This window comes from Anolis sagrei, chromosome 8, assembly GCF_037176765.1.
Source record: "Anolis sagrei isolate rAnoSag1 chromosome 8, rAnoSag1.mat, whole genome shotgun sequence".
In the NCBI taxonomy this organism is placed as follows: domain Eukaryota; kingdom Metazoa; phylum Chordata; class Lepidosauria; order Squamata; family Dactyloidae; genus Anolis; species Anolis sagrei.
In genome coordinates this window covers 3597638-3620117 of record NC_090028.1, presented here as the reverse complement: position 1 = coordinate 3620117, position 22480 = coordinate 3597638, and the positions used below count along the sequence as shown (strand labels likewise).

Genomic DNA, 22480 nt, shown 5'->3' with positions numbered 1-22480 from the left:
GGAGCCCCTGGTGGAGAAAAGGGTTCATGACAGGAATGGGGACATGACAGAAGGAAATTTGCATTTGGTCTCTGATTGGCCAGCCTCAAATTCAAGGTTCCGAGATAACAAAGAGAGGAAAGGATAAGGCAAGAGGGGGCTGGGTCAGAAAATTACCAATACAGACCACACTTGGCACACAGAGCCCACAAGACCCACTCTACATCCTACTGCAGTTTGGAGGAGGATGAACCATGGATGATGGGACTTACAGTCACATTCTGAGACTGCTGTTAACCTCATCCAATGACTGATCAGGACCAAACTTGGCACACAGACCTCTCATGACCCACTTTACGTCCTGGTGTGTTTTGGCCAGGGATGGACCATGGATTATGGGACTTGCAGTACCTTTGCTCAATTCCTGCAACCCTCATCCAATTACCGATAAAGACCAAACTTGGCACACTGAGTCTCCATGATGCACTCTACATCCTGGTGCGGTTTGGGGGAGGATGCACCATGGGCGATGGGACTTGCAATACCTCAATTCCCTTTCTGAGACCATTACAACTGTCAACAGTGATGGATCAGGATCACAATTCGCACAGAGAGCCCGCATGACCCACTCTACATCCTGGTGCAGTTTGGAAAAATTTGGAAATGGATGATGGGACTTGCAGTCACTTCACTCACTTCCTGAGACCACCAAGACCCTCACCAATGACCGATCAAGACCAAACTTGGCACACAGAGTTCCCATGACCCACTCTACATCCTGGTGCACTTTCAAGGAGGACAGACCATGGATGATGGGACTTCAAGTACCTCCACTCCCTTCCCAAGACTGCTGCAACCCTCATTTAATGTCCGATCAAGACCAAACTTGGCACACAGAGCCCCCATGACCCTCTCTACATCTTGATGCTGTTTGGAGGAGGGTTGACCATGGATTATGGGACTTGCAGTACCTTTACTCATTAACTGAAACCACTGCGACCCTAATCCAATGATTGATAAAGACCAAACTTAGCACACAGAGCCCCCATGGATGATGGGACTTCAAGTACCTTCACTCACTTCCTGAAAACAATGCCACCGTCATCCAATGACCAATAAAGACCAAACTTGGCATACAGAAGCGCCATTATCCACTTTCTCTAATAACCCGGGCAGCGCCGGGTCCCCAAGCTAGTGTATATAATAAAAGTCAAAACTTGCATGCGGAGGACAAAAGTGCGGCAGGAGGAGTATGTGCCAGCGTTCTGATTGGCTGCCGCTGTGGTGCTATTTGCATATGGTCTCTGATTGGCCAGCTTCAATAGGACCCCTGGTGGAGTTCATGACAGAAACGGGGACATGAGAAGGAAATTTGCATATGGTCTCTGATTGGCCAGCCTCAATTCCAAGATTCCGAGATGACAAAGAGAGGAAAGGAAAAGGCCAGAGGGGGCGGAGTCAGAACATTACCAATACAGACCAGACTTGGCACACAAAGCCCCCATGACCCACTCGACATCCTACTGCAGTTTGGAGGAGGATGAACCATGGATGTTGGGACTTGCAGTACCATCACTCACATTCTGAGACCACTGTTAACCTCATCTAATGACTGACCAGGACCAAACTTGGCACATAGACCTCTCATGACCCATCTTATGTCCTGGTGCGGGTTGGCCGGGGATGGACTGTGGATTATGGGACTTGCAGTACCTTTGCTCAATTCTTGAGACCACTGCAACCCTCATCCAATTACCGATAGACCAAACTTGGCACACTGAGTCTCCATGACACACTCTACATCCTGGTGCAGTTTGGAGGAGGATGCACCATGGACGATGGGACTTGCAATACCTGCACTCCCTCCCTAAGACCATTACAACTGCTAACAATGATGGATCAGGACGACAATTTACAGAGAGCCCGCATGACCCACTCTACATCCTGGTGCGGTTTGGAAGAATTTGACAATGGATGATGGGACTTGCAGTCACTTCACTCACTTCCTGAGACCACTGAGACCCTTGCCAATGACTGATCAAGACCAAATATGGCACACAGAGTCCCCATAACCCACTCTACATCCTGGTGCACTTTCAAGGAGGACAAACCATGGATGATGGGACTTCAAGTACCTCCACTCCCTTCCCAAGACTTCTGCAACCCTAATCTAATGTCCGATCAAGACCAAACTTGGCACACAGAGCACCCTTGACCCACTCTACATCCCGATGCTGTTTGGAGAAGGAGGGACGATGGATGATGGGACGTTCAGTGCAGTTCAGGGCAGGATGGGCCACTAATGATGGGATTTGCAGTACTTTCACCCGATTCACTTCCCACAGAACATTGTAGCCCCTACAAATCAGAGACCAGGCCCAAACTTGGCACACACTCATGGCCCACTCTACATCCTGATGCAGTTCTAAGGGGGATGGGCCATGGATGATGGGACTTGCAGTATCTTTACTCACTTACTGAAACCACTGCAACCCTGAACCAATGACTGATCAATACCAAACTTGGCACACAGAGCCCCCGTGACCCTATCTATTTAATTTATTTATTTATTTGGAAGTTTTCTATACCAGCCTTCTCTACATCCTGTTTAACACCAAACTTGGCATACAGAACGGCCATTACCCACTTTCTCTAATAACCCGGGCAGCGCCGGGTCCCCAAGCTAGTATATCTATATAAATAAAAATGTAATGATCAGCTGAAACATTCACATCTAGCCCCAGCAGACAAGAGTCCTTTGTCCCACCCTGGTCATTCCACAGATATATAAACCCATTTTTCCTACTTCCAACAGACCTCACTACCTCTGAGGATGCTTGCCATAGATGCAGGCGAAATGTCAGGAGAAAAATTGCCTCCAGAACATGGCCATATAGCCCGGAAAAACCTACAACAACCCAGTGATTCCGGCCATGAAAGCCTTCGACAATACAATGTAATGTTTGTTTGTGGGATTAACAGAACTCAAAAACCACTGGATGAATTGACATCAAATTTGGACACAAGACACCTAACAACCCAATGTATGTCCTTCACTAAAAAAAAAATTGATTTTGTCATTTGGGAGTTGTAGTTGCTGGGATTTATAATTCACCTACAATGAAAGTACATTCTGAACCCCACCAATGATGGAATTGAACCAAACTTGGCACACAGTTCTCCCATGACCAACAGAAACTACTGGAAGGGTTTGGTGGGCAGTGTCCTTTGGTTTTGGAGTTGTAGTTCACCTACATCCAGAGATCACTGTGGACTCAAACAATGATGGATCTGGACCAAACTCTACGCGAATACTCAATATGCCCAAATGTGAATACTGGTGGAGTTTGGGGAAAATAGAATCTTGACATTTGGGAGTTGTAGTTGATGGGATTTATAGTTCACCTACAATCACAGAGCATTCCGAACCCCACCAATGATAGAATTGGGCCAAACCTCCCACACAGAACCCCCATGTGGGCCACAGCAATGCGTGGCAGGGGACGGCGAGTCTATATAAATAAAAATGTAATGTTTGTTTGTGGGATTAGCAGAACTCAAAAAGCACTGGATGAATTGACACCAAATTTGGACACAAGACACCTAACAACACAATGTATGTCCTTCACTCAAAAAATTGATTTTGTCATTTGGGAGTTGTAGTTGCTGGGATTTATAGTTCATCTACAATGAAAGAACATTCTGAACCCCACCAACGATGGAATTGAACCAAACTTGGCACACAGTTCTCCCATGACCAACAGAAAATACCGGAAGGGTTTGGTGGGCAGTGTCCTTTGGTTTTGGAGTTGTAGTTCACCTACATCCAGAGATCACTCTGGACTCAAACAAGGATGGATCTGGACCAAACTCTACACAAATACTCCATATGTCCAAATGGGAACACTGGTGGAGTTTGGGGAAAATAGAATCTTGACATTCGGGAGTTGTAGTTGCTGGGATTTATAGTTCACCTACAATCACAGAGCATTCTGAACCCCACCAATGATGGAATTGGACCAAACCTCCCACATAGAACCCCCATGTGGGCCACAGCAACGAGTGGCAAGGGACGGCTAGTGTGTATACATACATACATACATACATACATACATACACACACACACACTAGCCATCCCCTGCCATGCATTGCTGTGGCCCAGTCTGTGTATATGTGTTTTGTCTCTGTGTATATATACATATGTCTGTATATATGTGTGTGTTTGTGCATATATATGTGTAGTTTTGCGCAAGTGTTATAATGTATTTCTTTATTTTTTGGCTTTTAAAGTCCCTTCCGCTGTGTTTTTCTGTGTTTTTATGAGTGACTAGCTTGGAAACCTAGCGATGCCCAGATTACTTGAGAAAGACATTGTTTTGGGAAGTTTGGTAATATCTCTGAATGCAGGGTGAACTACAATCCCCACCCCCTCAAACCCCTCCAGTACATTATGTTGGCCCAGGTTATTTGAAAAAGGCAGTTTATTTTGGGGTGTTTGGTAATTTGTAGCCAGTCTTTCGTATTGTTTTTATGAACGTTCCCATTAGAAAAAGCATAAGGATGTGGGTGAACTGCAATTCCCAAAACCATGGGCATCTGTGGCATCGTTGGTTGGCTTCACAGTGCTCTCTGGATGTAGGTGAACTACAACTTCTCTAAATCGTGGTGAATTTTTCCTAAAACTCTTGTTCAATTGCTGATCAATTCCTTTTTGTTGTGTGCCATAGGAATGGGTAGGAAAGGGATAAGGGAGAGGCAGTGGGTGGGTCTTGCAGATTTGAAGAGAGAAAGGAACCCTGGGATGTCCATTCTGCAGAAAAAAAAACAGAACATCTAGGATGAAATGGCACCCAAATGAAAGCATCCCTTGGGTGGTTGGTGTTTGGGGAGGACAGTGGCAGGGGTTGGGCTACATGTTCACAGCGCTGACTATAAGCTGCAATGTTGATTGAGGGAGTGCCTTTGGAGGATTCTCAGCACTTAGCCTGTGTGTGGATGCAGGAGACTGTTTGTGTAAATGGATCCCCCCCCCCCTCCACATACACACAATTTCATTTTTATTATGTGTATCACACGCTGGCCTGATAAATATATTGTGTCCAAATTTGGTGACAATTTGTCCAGTGATTTTTGAGTTATGTTAATCTCACAAACAAACTGTACATTTTTATTTATATAGCTATGTGTGTGTGTGTATGTGTGTGTATGTGTGTGTGTGTGTGTGTGTATATGTATATTTTTGTGTATTTCTGAGTTTATATGTGTATATGCATATTCTGTATATGTGTGGGCTTGTGTATATACATAAAAGGTAAAGGTAAAGGTAGTCCCCTGACATTAAGTCCAGTCATGTCTGGGGTGTGGTGCTCATCTCCATTTCTAAGCCGAAGAGCCAGCGTTGTCCGTAGACACCTCCAAGGCCATGTGGCCGGCATGACTGCATGGAGCGCCGTTACCTTCCCGCCGGAGCGGTACCTATTGATCTACTCACATTTGCATGTTTTCAAACTGCTAGGTTGGCAGAAGCTAGGGCTGACAGCGGAAGCTCACGCCGCTCCCCGGAATCGAACCTGCGACCTTTCGATCAACAAGCTCAGCAGCTCAGTGCTTTAACCCACTGCGCCACCAGTGGCTCCACTGTGTATATACATATATGTGTGCATATATGTATGGGTATATGTATACGTGTGTATGTGCGCATGGGTATATGAATATGAGTGTATGTGCATATGTATATATTGTTTATTTTGGGGGTTTTTAAGTCCATTCTGCTGGGGGTTTTTGTGTGTTTTTAGGAAAGTATAGGAAAGGGTTAAGGGATCGTGTTAATAACACGAACTATGGATTGTTGATGTTGCAATCCCAGGCAACAGCAGGATTGAAGAGAAACAACTGGAAAAGCTGACACAATACGTGGAAGTAAAGATGGAACTGCAAACACTCTGGCACAAGCCAGTCAAGGGGGTCCCAGTGGTGATCGGCACACTGGGTGCAGTGCCTAAAGACCTTGGCCTGCACTTAAAAACAATCGGTGCTGACAAAATCACTTTTTCGCCCATGTTCCAGCATTACTTTCAATTTTAATTTTACATTTGGCCTTCCCATAGTTTTTAATCATGTGGTCTTATTGTTATTGTTAATGTTGCATTATTGTATTGTCCATGTTTTATTTTTAACTGCTTGGATTCTTGTTATTATTGCTTGTATTGTTGTATTTGGGCTCAGCCTCATGTAAGCCACACTGAGTCCCTTAGGGAGATGGTAGCAGGGTACAAATAAAGTGTTGTTGTTGTTGTTGTTATTATTATTATTATTATTATTATTATTATTAAAATCACCACCCGCTAGCTGCAAAAGGCGACAAGCGTGATCTTGTTTGCTGTGTACTAATCTTTCAAATAATAGTAATAATACCAATTTTAAAACCTATTCACGGCTTTATGAATACACACACTGACTGGATAATTTCCCCCCTTTTGGGGCTGTCTCTCCTTTTGGACAATTGCAAACAAAAGCAGAGAGAAAGGATGAGTCTCAGAAGGAATACAAAAGAAAGGCCATCGAAAAGGTCGCATTCCCAGCCCGAGAAAGTGTTTCCCAATTCGCAAAGCCGCCAGCAAGTCATAAACCGAGGGTGATATCTTAGCAAGTCATCGGAGAGGCTCTTAAGGAGCTCAAAGAGCAGAACTCAAGGGCTCCAAAGATAAGGCCGGAGCCGCAAAGGCCGAAGCTCACCTGGCGGAAGATAATGCCGGTATCGGTGCAGTATCGGTTGGTCTGCTCCCCGCCTTGAAGGACGGCGATGGACTTCTGGGGCACGTCCTTGTGGGCCCTCAAGCGCTCACATAGACGGGTCCGGTTCAAGGCAAAGAGAGCCGCCGGGACTCGCAGGGTTTCATTGCCTTGCCAATAGGATGGTCTGGAAAGAGAGGAGGAAGAGGGATCAGTATAGACATCCAACAACGAGTCTATGCTCAAATCAATACACCTATATCTATATTATACTATTGGGCCCACTGGTGGTGCAGCAGGTTAAACCGCTGAGCTGCTGAACTTGCTGACAGAAAGGTCGGCGGTTCCAATCCACGGAGCAGGGTGAGCTCCTGCTGTTAGCCCCAGCTTCTCTCAACCTAGCTTGTTCGAAAACATGCAAATGTGAGTAGATCAATAGGTACCGCTCCGGCGGGAAGGTAACATCGCTCCATGCAGTCATGCTGGCCACACGACCTAGGAGGTGTCTATGGACAACGGCGGCTCTTTGTCTTACAAATACAGGTGAGCAACAGAGTCCCAGAGTCGGACACGACTAGGCTTAATGTCAAGGGAAAACCTTTACCTTTACCTGAAGCATTGGCTGTTTTTGGCAGAGAAGGCGAGGGACTTTGCAAAACTGCGGCTCCCAGGATTCCATAGAATTAAACCACGGTCATTAATGTGATATCAAACTGCATTCATTCTATATAGTGCAAAAACGTACCCGACTTGAGTCAACCCATTGAGTCAATGGAATGAAGCTGAGTGTCTCAATGCATAAAGTCATTGAGATAGGCCCCGTCTACATTGCCATTTAATCCAGATTATTCTCATTACCTGCTTTGAACTGGTATTATATAAGTCTACACTGCCATATAATGCTGATTATCCACATTACCTGCTTTGAACTGGATTATATTAATCTACACTGCCATATAATCCAGATTATCCATATTACCTGTTTTGAACTAGATTATATTAATATAAACTGCCATATAATCCAGATTATCCACATTACCTGCTTTGAACTGGATTATATTAATCTACACTGCCATATAATCCAGATTATCCACATTACCTGCTTTGAACTGGATTACATTAATCTACACTACACCAGATTATCCACATTACCTGTTTTGAACTAGATTATATTAATCTACACTGCCATAATATCCAGATTATCCATATTACCTGCTTTGAACTGGATTATATTAATCTACATTGCTATATAATCCAAATTATCCATATTACCCGCTTTGAACTGGATTATATTAATCTACACTGCCATATAATCCAGATTATCCACATTATCTGCTTTGAACTAGATCTGCTTTGAACTAGATTATCTGCTTTGAACTAGATTATATTAATCTACACTGCCATATAATCCAGATTATCCACATTACCTGTTTTGAACTAGATTATATTAATCTACACTGCCATATAATCCAGATTATCCACATTACCTGTTTTGAACTGGATTATATTAATCTACACTGCCATATAATCCAGATTATCCACATTACCTGCTTTGAACTGGATTATATTAACCTACACTGCCATATAATCCAGATTATCTACATTACCTGCTTTGAACTGGATTATATTAACCTACACTGCCATATAATCCAGATTATCCATATTACCTGCTTTGAACTGGATTATATTAATCTACACTGCCATATGATCTTGGAGGTGTCTACGGGCAATGACGGATGAGCACCACCTCCCAGAGTTGGACACAACTAAATTTAATGTCGGGGGAACCTCGTATTTGCTCGAATCTAATCCTCTCCTTTTTGGGCTAATCTGTCTTCCCAAAATTAAGGTGAGCATTGGATATAAGTTATATGGTAATCTTAGTGCTGAGCCAAAGCAAAAGAGGAAGCTGCTTCACAAACTGCACCTTGACTTCCTCTTTGAGGGACATCATCTCTCATTTAGACCTTTCATTAGACCTATCGGCAGCTTATGTTACTGTAAATTATTTCCTTTTCTTGAGAAAAATTCATGAGAATACAAAATATTACCACATCACCCACTTCAGAGGAAATCTGCTACAAAACAGGAGCTTTTTTGTTGAGTTCTAGGGCCAGAGAAGCAGATGGTGAAAACAGAAGAACAGCCTGCCTCAGGGGAACATGCTTGCTCCATCCATGTTCAACATTTACACAAATGACCAGCCACTGCCAGAAAGGACAGAGAGCTTCATCTATGCTGACGACTGTGCCATCACTGCTCAAGCAGGGAGCTTTGAGATGGTAGAACAGAAGCTCTCCGAAGCTCTAGGTGCTCTTACGGCCTATTACAGGGAAAACCAGCTGATCCCCAACCCATCTAAAACACAGACATGTGCCTTTCATCTCAAGAACAGAGAAGCATCACGAGCTCTGAAGATCACCTGGGAAGGAATCCCACTGGAGCATTGCAGTGCACCCAAGTACCTGGGAGTCACTCTGGACCGTGCTCTTATCTACAAGAAGCACTGCCTGAATATCAAGCAAAAAGTGGGTGCTAGAAACAATATCATACGAAAGCTGACTGGCACAACCTGGGGGTCACAACCAGACACAGTGAAGACATCTGCCCTTGCACTATGCTACTCTGCTGCTGAGTACGCATGCCCAATGTGGAACACATCTCACCACGCTAAAACAGTGGATGTGGCTCTTAATGAGACATGCCGCATTATCACGGGGTGTCTGCGCCCCACACCACTGGAGAAACTACACTGTCTAGCCGGTATTGCACCACCTGACATCCGCCGGGAAGTAGCAGCCAATAGTGAAAGGACCAAGGCAGAGACATCTCCAGCTCATCCCCTGTTTGGGTATCAGCCAGCACGTCAACAACTTAAATCTAGAAATAGTTTTTTTAGATCTACAGAGACACTCGCTGGAACACCCCAGCAGGCGAGAGTCCAAAAGTGGCAGGCTCAAACCCAGAACCTCAACCAATGGCTGATACCAAATGAGAGACTCCCCCCTGGGCACACAGAAGAAGACGGGGTGACTTGGAAGGCGCTGAACAGACTGCGCTCTGGCACCACGAGATGCAGAGCCAACCTCAAGAAATGGGGCCACAAAGTGGAATCCACGCCATGCGAGTGCGGAGAAGAGCAAACCACTGACCACCTGCTGCAATGCAACCTGAGCCCTGACACATGCACATGGGAGGACCTTCTCCCAGCCATACCAGAGGCACTCCAAGTGGCCAGCTTCTGGTCAAAGGAAATCAAGCATAATGCCAAGTTTTAACTTTGTTTGTGGTTTTTCTATACATTATAACTGTATTCTCAATTGGTTTCTGACATGATAAATAAAGAAATAAATACCAATATTGTATATGCTCAGTGGACCAGAACTCAAGCAATCAAAACTCTCGAGGAAAAAAAGCCCAATAAATCAATACTTAGAAGGAACGCAAGTTTGTAATAAAACCCTGTTACTTGAGTTTGTCTTTTAATGATTGTATTTCGATATGAAGAGAAAGGAAAGTGGGGAAAGTAGGAGGGAGGGAAGGAAGGAAAGAATGAGAAAGGGAAAGGGAAAAAGAGAAAGAAGAGGCGAAGGAAAGGAGGGAGGGAGGCAAGAAGGAAAGAAAGGGAGGGAGGAAGAAAAGAAAGAATAAGAAAAGAAAAAGGAAAGGAAAGGGAGAAAGAAGAGGCAAAGGGAAGGAAGGAACGAAGGAAGGGAAGGAAAAAAGGAAAGGAAAGGAAAGGAAAGGAAGAAGAGGCAAAGGAAAGCAGGGAGAGAGGAAGAGAAAAAGAAGGGAAGGAAAAAGAAGGGAAGAAGGAAGGAAGAATGGGAGGAAGAAGAAAAATGAAGAAATGAAGAGAAAGGAGAGTGGGGAAAGAAGGAGAGAGGGGAAAGAAGGAAGGAAAGAAAGAAAAAGAGAAAAGAGAAAGGGAGAAAGAAATGAAGAAAAGGGGGAAGGAAGAAAGAAAGAAAGAAAAAGAAAGAGGAAGGAAAGGAAATGAAAGGGAAGGAGGAAGGTGTATGAGGGAAAGAAAGATGGAAGGAAAGAAGGAAGGAGAGAAAAAGGAAAGAGAAAAGAAAAATAAAGGAAAGGGAGGAAAAAGAGGCATAGGAAAGAAGGGAGGGAAGGGGGAAGGAGGAAGAAAGAGAAAAAGAATGGAAGGAAAAGGAAGGGAAGAAGGAAGGGAAAATGGAGGGAGGAAGAAGAAAAAGAAGGGTAGGAAGAGAAAGGAAAGTGGGGAAAGTAGGAGGGGAGGGAAAGAGGAAAGAAAAGAAAAAGAGAAAAGAAAGGGGAGAAATAACAGGTAAAGGAAAGGAGGGAAGAAAGGGAGGTAGGGAGGAAGGAAAGAAGGAAGGATGGAGGAAGGAGGGAGGAAGAAGAAAAAGAGGGAAGGAAGAGAAAAGAGTGGGAAAAGTAAGAGGGGAAAGCAGGAAGGAAGGAAGGAAGGAAGGAGAGAAAAGAAAAGAGAAAGGAAGGAGAGAAAAAAGAGATGAAAGGAGGCAAGAAAGAAAGAAACGAGGAAGAAAGAGGAAGGAAAGGAGGAAGGTGTATAAGGGAAAGAAAGAAAGAAAAGAAGGAAGGAAGGAGGAAGGGAGGGAAGAAAAATAAAAAGAAAGTGAGGAAGGAGATGCATAGGAAAGGAAGGAGAGAAGGAGGAAGAAAGAGAAAAAGGAAGGACAGAAAAAGAAGGGAAGAAGGAAATAAGAATGGAGAAAGAAGAGAGGAAGCAGAAAAAGGAGGGAAGGAAGAGAAAGGAAAGTGGGGAAAGTCAGAGGGGAGGGAAAGAGGGAAGGAAAGGAAGCGCGAAAGGAAGCGCGAAAGGAAGAGGAGAAAGATGAGGCGAAGGAAAGGAGGGAAGAAAGAAAGGGAGAAAGGAAGGAAAGAAAGAAAAAATAAAGAAAAGTAAGGAGAAAAGAAGGGAAGAAAAGGCAAAGGAAAGGAAAGAAAGGGAGGTAGAAAGAGAAAAAGGAAGGGAAGAAAGGAGGGAGGAGGGAGGAAGAAGAAAAAGAGGAAAGGAAGAGAAAAGAGTGGGGAAAGTAGGAGGGGGAAAGCAAGCAGGAAGGAAGGAAAGAGAGAGAGAGAGAGAAAAGAAAAGAGAAAAGAGAAAGGAAGGGAAGAAGAGTCGAAGGAAACCAGGGAAGGAAAAAGACAGGAAAGGAAAGGAAAGGAAAGGAAAGGAAAGGAAAAGAAAGGAGGAAGTTGTATGAGGGAAAGAAAGAGAGGAAAGAAGGAAGGAAGGAAGGGAAGGAAGGAAGGAAGGAAAGGAAAAGGAAAAAAGAAAGAGAGGAAGGAAGGAAGGAAGGAAGGAAGGAAGGAAGGAAGGAAGGAAGGAAGGAAGGAGAAGCACAGGAAAGGAGGGAGGGAAGGAGGGAGGAAAAAGCAAAAGGGAGGAAGGAAGCGAAAGAAAAGTGGGGAAAGTAGGAGGGGAGGGAAAGAGGGAAGGAAAGAAAGAGAGAAAAGAAAAATGAGAAAGGAAGAAGAGAAAGACGAGGTGAAGGATAGGAGAGAAGAAAGAAAGAAAGAAAGAAAGAAAGAAAGAAAGAAAGAAAGAAGAGGAGGAAGGGAGGGAGAGAGGAAGGAAAGAAGGAAGGGAAGGAAGAAGGGAGGGAGGAAGGGATGGAAGGGGAAGGTGTATGAGGGAAGGAAAGGGAAGGAGGAAACAAGAGAGAGAGGGAGAAGATATACGAGGGAAAGGGAGGAAGGAAAGAAAGGGCCACAAAGAAAATGCAAATCCAGATAATGGCAGGTATAATTGTGACTACAAAATGCTTAAAAGTTGTGTATTTGAAAGGAAAGGGGTTTTTCAGATGTCCACTGGGAGAAATACGTAGTGCAACGTGTGCCACGTGGAACAATAAATGTACTTTATGAGCGGATTCTTGTGGGATTTTGAGAAATGCGCTGGGAAGCATCTGTTGCTCCAATACAGAGGGGAGGAAAGGCGCGCCGATGTGTCCGTTCATCTTTCGGTTTTGCCAACAAACCGCCCACGCCCTCAAATCCCGCTTGCTTTGGGGTGGATTTTGCAGAAATGGGTAGTTTGGGTAAATAGAGCAGATCATGCTCATAATGTGAGAGGCCCGAGCATTATCCCTTCAGCTACTCCAGTGGTTACTATGCAAGTTGCTAAGGCGGAAAAAATACAAATAAAGCAGATTCCAACCCACATTAACCTGAGCCTGCAACGCTCCCTCATGTATTAATTATTATATCGCTTTCTCAGAAATAAGAAGCGAGGCTGGGAAAGGTAACCTTTGCTTTCAAGGCTGCAAAGAGCAACTTGCGGCGGCGACGCCGGCGTCAGAAGTCCAAAATGCGCATTTCACGCGGCCGACGTTGCATAAAGGCTCGATTAATCTCCAACACTCGGAGACACATTCTGCAAAGCCAAAAGGTCAACCGTCTTCAATGTGCCAAGGCGGCCGCTAAAGCCTCCTGGTTGGCACACCAATTGCAATTGGAAAGGGCCAAAAAGGGCAGCAAAGAACAGCTTTGCCCAGTGGCCAGAGGACCAAAGCGAAGGCTCCCGTAACCCTTGGATCCATTGAAATCTGGAGGAAAAAAACATGCCCAACGTACTGCCATGCAAGCCCTAATTTGTGCAACAGGCTTGAGCTTTTGGAGAGCGCAGCCTGCAAAACTCTGCGACTAAAAGGAGAAATAAAGCAGCGTACATTACGGGATGATTGGTCACAGTTTCCCTGGTTGTGGGTGAACTACAACTCCCAGAAAGGATGATCAGTTTTCCCCAAAACCCCTCCAATAAGCAAAATTCAGCATATCCGGTTTGTGTGCCAAGTTTTATCCAGATCCATCAGTGTTTGGGTTCACGTTGCTCTCTGGATGTAGGTGAACTACAACTCCTCCAAATCAAGATGAATTTTCCCCAAAGACCTCCACTCATGGGAGCTTTGTGTGACAAGTTTGGTCCAATTTTATCTTTGGGGGCGTTCAGTGTGCATACTGATGGTAGGTGAACTATACATCCCAGTACCTACAACTCCAAAATGTCCAGGTCAATTCCCCTCAATACCCACCAGTATTCAAATTTGGGCATATTGGGTATGCATGCCAAGTTTGGTCCAGATCCATCATTGTTTGGGTTCACAGTGCTCTCTGGATATAGGTGAACTACAACTCCCCCAAATCAAGGTGAATTTTCCCCAAAGACCTCCACTCATGGGGGCTTCTTGATGGCAGGTGAACTATACATCCCAGTACCTACAACTCCAAAATGTCTAAGTCAATTCTCCTCAAAACTCACCAGTATTCGAATTTGGGCATATTGGGTATGCATGCCAAGTTTGGTCCAGATCCATCATTGTTTGGGTTCACAGTGCTCTCTGGATATAGGTGAACTACAACTCCCCCAAATCAAGGTGAATTTTCCCCAAAGACCTCCACTCATGGGGGCTCTGTGTGACAAGTTTGGTCCAATTTTATCTTTGGGGGTATTCAGTGTGCTTATTGATGGTAGGTCAACTATAAATCCCAATACCTACAACTCCAAAATGTCTAAGTCAATTCTCCTCAAAACTCGCCAGTATTCGAATTTGGGCATTTTGGGTATGCATGCCAAGTTTGGTCCAGATCCATCAGTGTTTGGGTTCACAGTGCTCTCTGGATGTAGGTGAACTACAGCTCCCCCAAATCAAGGTGAATTTTCCCCAAAGACCTGCAGTCATGAGGGCTCTGTGTCCCAAGTCAACTTTCATCTTTGGTCCAATTTCATCTTTAGTGGAGTTCAGAGTGCTTATTGATGGCTGGTGAACTATAAATCCCAGTACCTACAACTCCAAAATGTCCAGGTCAATCCCCCTCAAAACCCATCAGTATTCAAATTTAGTCATATCGAGTATGCATGCCAAGTTTGGTCCAGATCCCTCATTGTTTGGGTTCATAGTGCGACCTGGATACAGGTGAACTACAACTCCTATAAATACCTCCAAAGATATCCAGTATGTTTTGTTGGTCATGGGATTTCTGCGTACCAAGTTAGTTCCGGGTCCAACGTTGGTGGAGTTCAGAGTGCAATTCTTAGATTGCAGGTGAACTACACATCCTAAGAACTACAACTCCTATAAATCATGGTGACTCCTCCCCAAACCTCTCTAATATGTTCATGACTGCATGGAGCGCCCTTACCTTCCTGCCGGAGCATTACCTATTGATCTACACACATTTGCATGTTTTCGAACTGCTATGTTGGCAGAAGCTGGGCCTAACAGTGGGAGCTCACCTTGCTCCCTGGATGTCAGTTCATCCAGTGGTTTTTGAGTTATGATAATCCCACAAACAAACATTACTTTTTTATTTATATAGACTAGCCGTCCCCTGCCACGCGTTGCTGTGGCCCACATGGGGGTTCTGTGTAGGGAGTTTGGCCCAATTCTATCATTCGTGTTCAGAATCCTCTTTGATTGTAGGGGAAATATAAATCCCAGCAACTACAACTCCCAAATGTCAAAATTCTATTTTCCCCAAACTCCACCAGTGTTCACATTTGGGCATATTGAGTTTTCATGTAGTTTGGTCCAGATCCATCATTGTTTGAGTCCACAGTGCTCTCTGGATGTAGGTGAACTACAACTCCAAAACCAAAGGACACTGCCCACCAAACCCTTCCAGTATTTTCTGTTGGTCATGGGAGTTCTTTGTGCCAAGTTTGATTCAATTCCATCATTGGTGGAGTTCAGAATGCTCTTTGATTGTAGGTGTACTATAAATCCCAGCGACTACAACTCCCAAACGACAAAACCAATCCCCTCTCCAACCACACAAGTATTCCAATTTGGTCGTATTGGATACTTGTGCAAGATTTGGACCAGTGGATGAAAATACATCCTGCATATATCAGATATTGACATTACGATTCATAAAAGTGACAAAATGACAGTCACGAAGTAGCAACGAAACTAATATTATGGTTGGGGGGTCACCACAAAGGAGGAACTGTATTAAGGGATCGCAACATTAGGAAGCATGAGAAACACTTTTTCTCTTTATTTCTTTTTTGATTCCTTTTCTGCACCAAAAACATGCATTCAAAACGAGTAATGAACACTGGAAATGCTATCAAGAGCCCATTGTGTCTTTTTTGTGCGGTGCTGGGTATCGGTATGACCTTGCCTGTTTGTTCTGTTCACAAAGTCGCTGTTTTTAAACCCAACCCTTTTATGGTGATTGCTTGAAAAGATGTTTTCTTCATCCAAAGGGAAGTCTCCGGCTTTTGATTGAGGGCAAATCTGAGTTTGTTCCTTTCCCCCCCATCCTGATAGAACTTGGATTCTTGGGGAGGCTCATTAAGGCTTTGGACTTGAAAGCTCTTTTTCCCAGCCTTGCAGAGTTCAGTTTGGGATTTCACAAAGTGCCTTTGAAAAATGAAAAATCCCAAGGAATCCGAACCAAACGAGAAGCCGAGATTATTTATTTATTTATTTATTACAGATTCTTATACCCCGCCCTTCTCACCCCGGGGGGGACTCAGGGCGGCTTACAAAAGCGAGGCACCATTTGATGCCCGCATCACAAAACCATCAATACAAAATTATTACAAATTCATAGTTAACAATTCATACATAATATCAATAAAATCAATAAAATCAATAAAAAACCATACAAACCCAATTCATCCCCCCACAAGGTCAGCGTTCACTAACTCATAGATCTCATTCTCAATTCCACTTCTTCCATCCTGCTGGTCGTATTCATCTGATTTAATTGCCAGATTGCCCGAAGGCCTGGTCCCAAAGCCACGTCTTCACCCTCCTCCTGAAGGAGAGGAGGGATGATGATGTCCTGATTTCCCCCGGGAGTGAGTTCCACAGGTGAGGGGCCACCACTGAGAAGGCCCTGCTCCTCGTCCCCACCAGCCTCACTTGTGACAGTGGTGGGGTCGAGAGCAGTGCCTCCCCAGCTGATCTCAAACTCCGGGGTGGGACGTAAAGGGAGATACGTTCGGACAGATACACTGGACCGGAACCGTACAGGGTTTTATAGGTCAAAACCAGCACCTTGAATTGTGCTCGGAACTGCACCGGCAGCCAGTGGAGCTGGCACAACAGGGGGGTGGTGTGCTCCCTGTATGTCGCTCCGGTGAGCAATCTGGCTGCCGCTCGCTGGACTAGTTGAAGTTTCCGAACCGTCTTCAAGGGCAACCCCACGTAGAGCGCGTTGCAGTAGTCTATTCGGGATGTGACAAGAGCGTGGACCACTGTGGCCAGATCAGACTTCCCAAGGTACGGACGCAACTGGTGCACAAGTTTTAATTGCTGTGTCCCACAGACCTTGGATTCCTGCTGTGTCCCACAGACCTTGGAGGAAAAGTTCCCGAGTGTTTTGCCTCCATCCTTTTGTACTTTCTTTGGCTTGAATGAACCCAAAAGATATTTCTTTGCCATCACAGCGGGAGAGAAAGGGAGAGCTGACTCGGCGTGACCGAAGCGTGGCTCAATTGGAACTTCTCCGCTTCTTAATTCCACTCTTTTGGGGGAAATGATGTAATTTTTATTCATGTTGCATCTCGGTCCTTGGTGGTGGAAAGCTGTCCGTTATTACATTTACATTTATTCTTGACCTGCATCTTCTCCCACAGTGAGGGCATCGGTTTCCAGGTGTCTTGATGCGCCTTCCTCTTGGCACGTTTCTCTCTTTCGCCCTCCATTCGTGCCTCTTCAAATTCTGCAGCACTGCTGGTCACAGCTGACCTCCAGCTGGAGCGCTCAAGGGCCAGGGCTTCCCTGTTCTCAGTATCTATGCCAGAGTTTTTAAGGTTGGCTTTGAGCCCATCTTTGAATCTTTGAATCTCTTTTCCTGTCCACCAACATTCCGTTTTCCGTTCTTGAGTTCGGAGTAGAGCAACTGCTTTGGGAGACGGTGGTCAGGCTTCCGGACAACGTGACCGGTCCAGTGGAGTTAATGGCAGAGGACCATTGCTTCAGTGCTGGTGGTCTTTGCTTCTTCCAGCACGCTGTCTTCCCAAGAGATTTGCAGGATTTTCCGGAGGCAGCGCTGATGGAATCGTTCCAGGAGTTGCATGTGACACCTGTAGACAGTCCACGTTTCGCAGGCATATAGCAGGGTTGGGAGGGGAATGTGTCAGGATTATTGAAAGTATGCATGTATGCTCAGTTCTTGGGGGTTTTTTCGGGCTATATGGCCATGTTCTAGAGGCATTTCTCCTGACGTTTCGCCTGCATCTATGGCAGGCATCCTCAGAGGGTGAGGTCTGGAGGCTTCTGGAGAGAAATCCTTTTCTTTGCAAACCTCCATCAATTTAGGAGTCAGTCTGTAAGCTTTCAGGGAAAGATATCCCTGGGAGGTTTTTATAGGATCGTAAATGAGAACGACAGATTCCTCGATCGCATGCTGGTAACTGAACTGGGAGTCCAAGAGTGCCCGGGTGACAAAGGAGCCATAGTAGGTAGACTGGTACCAGCCGACGTGAAGGTGATCGATGTTTACGTGGCGGAGGCTTCGCATCATTTCCATCTGATATTGCACTTCATCAAAATCAGCATCATCCTCTGTATGTTGAGGGAAGGGAAAGCAGTTGGTGATTTCAAGCCTGTCATCCACCACCAGACCCAGCAGTACACCTTGGATGTATGTTTTTTCAGTGTGTTCTATATGATTAAGAATGGTGTTCATATCTTTCAAGATGGATTATGTTATGTTCAATTATGTGTTGGAATTGTTGTTATAAGAGACAGAGAGGTACAGAGAGAAGAGCCCTTGACAGAAGTTAGATAACGAGTTTCTCTGGCTGGGAAGAAATAGGGAGTGTCCGGCTTACAGCCAGAGAGCCTGATAAGCAGATGTTCTGAAACTGTACTGAAGCTGTGCTTTGTAGTTCCTGATTTTACCTGCTTAGAAGTAGATGTGTATTGAGATGTACTTAGTAAACTTTGTTATTTTTGAAACTGGAAGACTGCAGTGTCCTGATTTGTGTCTGTGTGATCTAGCACCTCATCCGCTGCGCATAGCACCCGAATGTTTACTCTGACAGAAGGGCTTTATAGACAAGCACCTTAGTATCCCAATGGATGTCCCGGTCCTCAAACACTCTGCTTCATTTGGAAAAATGCTGCACTCGCAGAGCTCAGGCGGTGTTGTATTTCGGTGTCGATGTTGACTTTGGTGGAGAGGTGGCTGCCAAGGGAGTGAAAATGGTCCACATTTTCTAATGTTACACCATTAAGCTGTATCTCTGGCATTGGAGAGGGATTGGCTGGTGACTGCTGGAACAGCACTTTGGTCTTCTCGATGTTCAATGACAGGCCGAGCTTCTCGTATGCTTCTGCGAAGGTGTTTAGAGTGACTTGTAGATCATCTTCTGAATGCGCACAGACAACATTGTCATCAGCATACTGGAGTTCTATAACAGTTGTTGTTGTAACCTTGGTTTTGGCTTTCAGTCTGCTGAGGTTGAATAGCTTGCCATCTGTCCGATAGATGATTTCCACTCCGGTGGGAAGCTTCCCATCAACAAGGTGAAGTATCATAGCGATGGAGAATAAAGTTGGGGCAATAACACATCCCTGTTTGACACCCGATTCCACCTTAAATGAGTTCCCTATAGTATTCAATGGAAAATCCACCCTCAGTAACTTCAGATCCTGGCCTTCATTATGACCGCCCTTGAAGGATGTACAGAAAGCGATCATGGTGCCTCTGCTCCCTAATGACTGAACATGCCCAGCCCTTGTTCTCCATCCCTCGTATTATTATCCTCATGACTTTCCTTGAACCTGCTGCAACTTGTCTCTCAATGAGGCTCCTTGTGACTAATGCAGAACATGGACTTGCCTGGGAACCTTTCTTTCTGCTAATCTAGGCGCATCAGGTAGCACTTGCTGCAGAGGAGACCGACGTCCAAAGTTAGTTAGATTAGTGATTCTTCAACTACGCCATGCAGCTCAGAAAGTAGAGACACGTCTAATTGCAAAGCTGGAAGATGTTTCTGCAGAGATAGTAGTAGGATTCTACGATTTCTGTCCCGATACATGCCTGCAAAGCATTATGCAATATATCTTTGTACTATGTATTGTCAAAGGCTTTCATGGCCGGAATCACTAGGTTGTTGTAGGTTTTTTCAGGCTATATGGCCATGGTCTAGAGGCATTCTCTCCTGATGTTTCGCCTGCATCTTTGGCAAGCATCCTCAGAGGTAGCGAGGTCTGTTGGAACTAGGAAAAAGGGTTTATATATCTGTGGAATGTCCAGCGTGGGACAAAGAACTCTTGTCTGTCGGAGTTAGGTGTGAATGTTTCAACTGACCACCTTGATTAGCATTTGATGGCCTGGAAGTTGTTTGGTGTGGCTTGTTGGTGCCTGGGGCAATCTTTTGTTGGGAGGTGATTAGATGTCTCTGTTTGTTTCCTCTCTGTTGTTTTGCTGTTGTAATTTTATAGTTTTTTAATACTGTTAGCCAGATTTGGTTCATTTTCATGGTTTCCTCCTTTCTGTTGAAAGTGTCCACATGCTTATGGATTTCAATGGCTTTTCTGTGCAGTCTGACATGGTAGCTGTTTTTGATGGCCTGAGAGTTTTTAGGTGTGGCTTGTTACTGCCTGGGGGAAACCCTTTGTTGAAGGGTGATTAGCTGTCCCTGACTGTTTCTTGTCTGGAGTTCCCCTGTGTTTGAATTTTATTCTTTGTTTACTGTTATAATTTTAGACTGGAGCCCCCAGTGGCGCAGTGGGTTAAACTGCTGACATGCTGAACTTGCTGACCAAAAAGTCAGCAGTTCAAATCTGGGGACCAGCATGAGCTCCTGCTATTAGCCCCAGCTTCCGCCAAAATAGCAGTTTGAAAACATGCAAATGTGAAATCAATAGGTACCGCTCCGGCGGGAAGGTAACGACGTTCCATGCAGTCATGCCGGCCACATGACCTTGAAGATGTCTATGGACAAAGCCGGTTAGGTGTGAATGTTTCAATTGCCACCTTGATTAGCATTTGATGGCCTGACAGTTTTTAGGTGTGGCTTGTTACTGCCTGGGGGAAATCCTTTGTTGAAGGGTGATTAGCTGTCCCTGATTGTTTCTTGTCTGGAGTTTCCCCTCTGTTTGAGTTTTGTTCTTGATTTACTGTTATAGTTTTAGACTGGAGCCCCCAGTGGCGCAGTGGGTTAAACTGCTGACCTTGTTGACCAAAAGGGCAGTGGTTCAAACTAATTTTAGACTGGAGCCCGCAGTGGGTTAAACTGATCTGCTGAACTTGCTAACCAAAAGGTCAGCAGTTCAAACCTGGGGACCAGCATGAGCTCCCTCTATTAGCCCCAGCTTCCACCAACCTAGCAGTTCGAAAACATGCGAATGTGAGTAGATCAATAGGTACCACTCCAGCGGGAAAGTAACAGCATTCCATGCAGTCATGCTGGCCACATGACCTTGGAGGTGTTTATGGACAACGCCGGTTAGGTGTGAATGTTTCAAATGGCCACCTTGATTAGCATTTGATGGCCTGACAGATTTTAGGTGTGACTTGTTACTGCCTGGGTGAAATCCTTTGTTGAAGGGTGATTAGCTGTCTCTGATTGTTTCTTGTCTGGAGTTCCCCTGTGTTTGAGTTTTGTTCTTTGTTTACTGTTATAATTTTAGACTGGAGCCCCCAGTGGCGCAGTGGGTTAAACTGCTGACCTTGCTGACCAAAAGGTCAGCAATTCAAATCTGGGGACCAGCATGAGCTCCCGCTATTAGCCCCAGCTTCCGCCAACCTAGCAGTTCGAAAACATGCGAATGTGAGTAGATCAATAGGTACCACTCCAGCGGGAAGGTAACGGCATTCCATGTAGTCATGCTGGCCACATGACCTTGGAGGTGTCTATGGACAACGCCGGCTCTTTGGGTTAGAAATGGAGATGAGCACCACACCCCAGAGTTGGGCAATAAGGGTTTACGCCTCATTTTATTTTTCTGGTTATTTAATATTTATTTTACTTAAGTGATATTTGTCTTTACTGGTCTAATGTAGCACAAATCCTATGTAAAACCTTGCTATGTATTTTTGACATAAATACTGAATTTTGAAATATATACAGAAAGTCTTTACAGATTTAATGTCAGGGGAAAGCCTTTACCCAATTTTAGACTTTCCACAGATATAAAAACCCAATTTTCCTAGTTTCTAACAGACCTCACAACCTCTAAGGATGCCTGCCACAGATGCAGGCGAAACATCAGGAGAGAATGCTTCTAGAACAGTGGTTCTCAACCTTCCTAATGCCGTGACCCCTAAATAAAGTTCCTCATGTTGTGGTGATCCCCAACTATATTTTTGTTGCTACTTCATAACAATAATTTTGCTACTCTTATGAAGCATAATGGAAATATCTGATATGCAGGATGTATTTTCATTGTTATAAATTGAACCTAGTTAAAGCATAGTGACAGATCACAAAACAATATGCTTGGGGAGTATGGACAATGGATGATGGGATTTGCAGTACCTTCAACCAATTCACCTCTGAGTTCCACAGACCACCGAGACCCCCACAAATTATAGACCTGGAACAAACTTAGCACAAAGAACCCCAATGACCAACAGAAAATACTGGAGGGGGCTGGGAGGAATTGACAATGATTTATGGGAGATGTAGTTCACCTACATATGGAAAGCGCTGTGAACCCAAACGACTGAACATTTGGACCCAACTTGGCACAAATACTCAATATGTCCAAATTTGAACACTGGCGGAGGTTGGGGAAAACAGATCTTGACATTTTGGGTATTGCAGTTTGCTGGGATATATAGTTCCCCTACCAT

The 22480-nt window shown here is 44.8% G+C and overlaps 1 protein-coding gene across 1 annotated transcript in view; it reads right to left on the bottom strand.

Moving 5' to 3' along the window:
• The window catches only part of PEPD (peptidase D), a 210081-nt gene that overhangs the window by 182264 nt on the left and 5337 nt on the right, over positions 1–22480 (bottom strand). The window contains exon 2 of the mRNA XM_060788158.2: positions 6716–6899. Coding sequence (XP_060644141.1) covers positions 6716–6899 — 184 coding nt within the window. The remainder of the gene's footprint in view (positions 1–6715; positions 6900–22480) is intronic.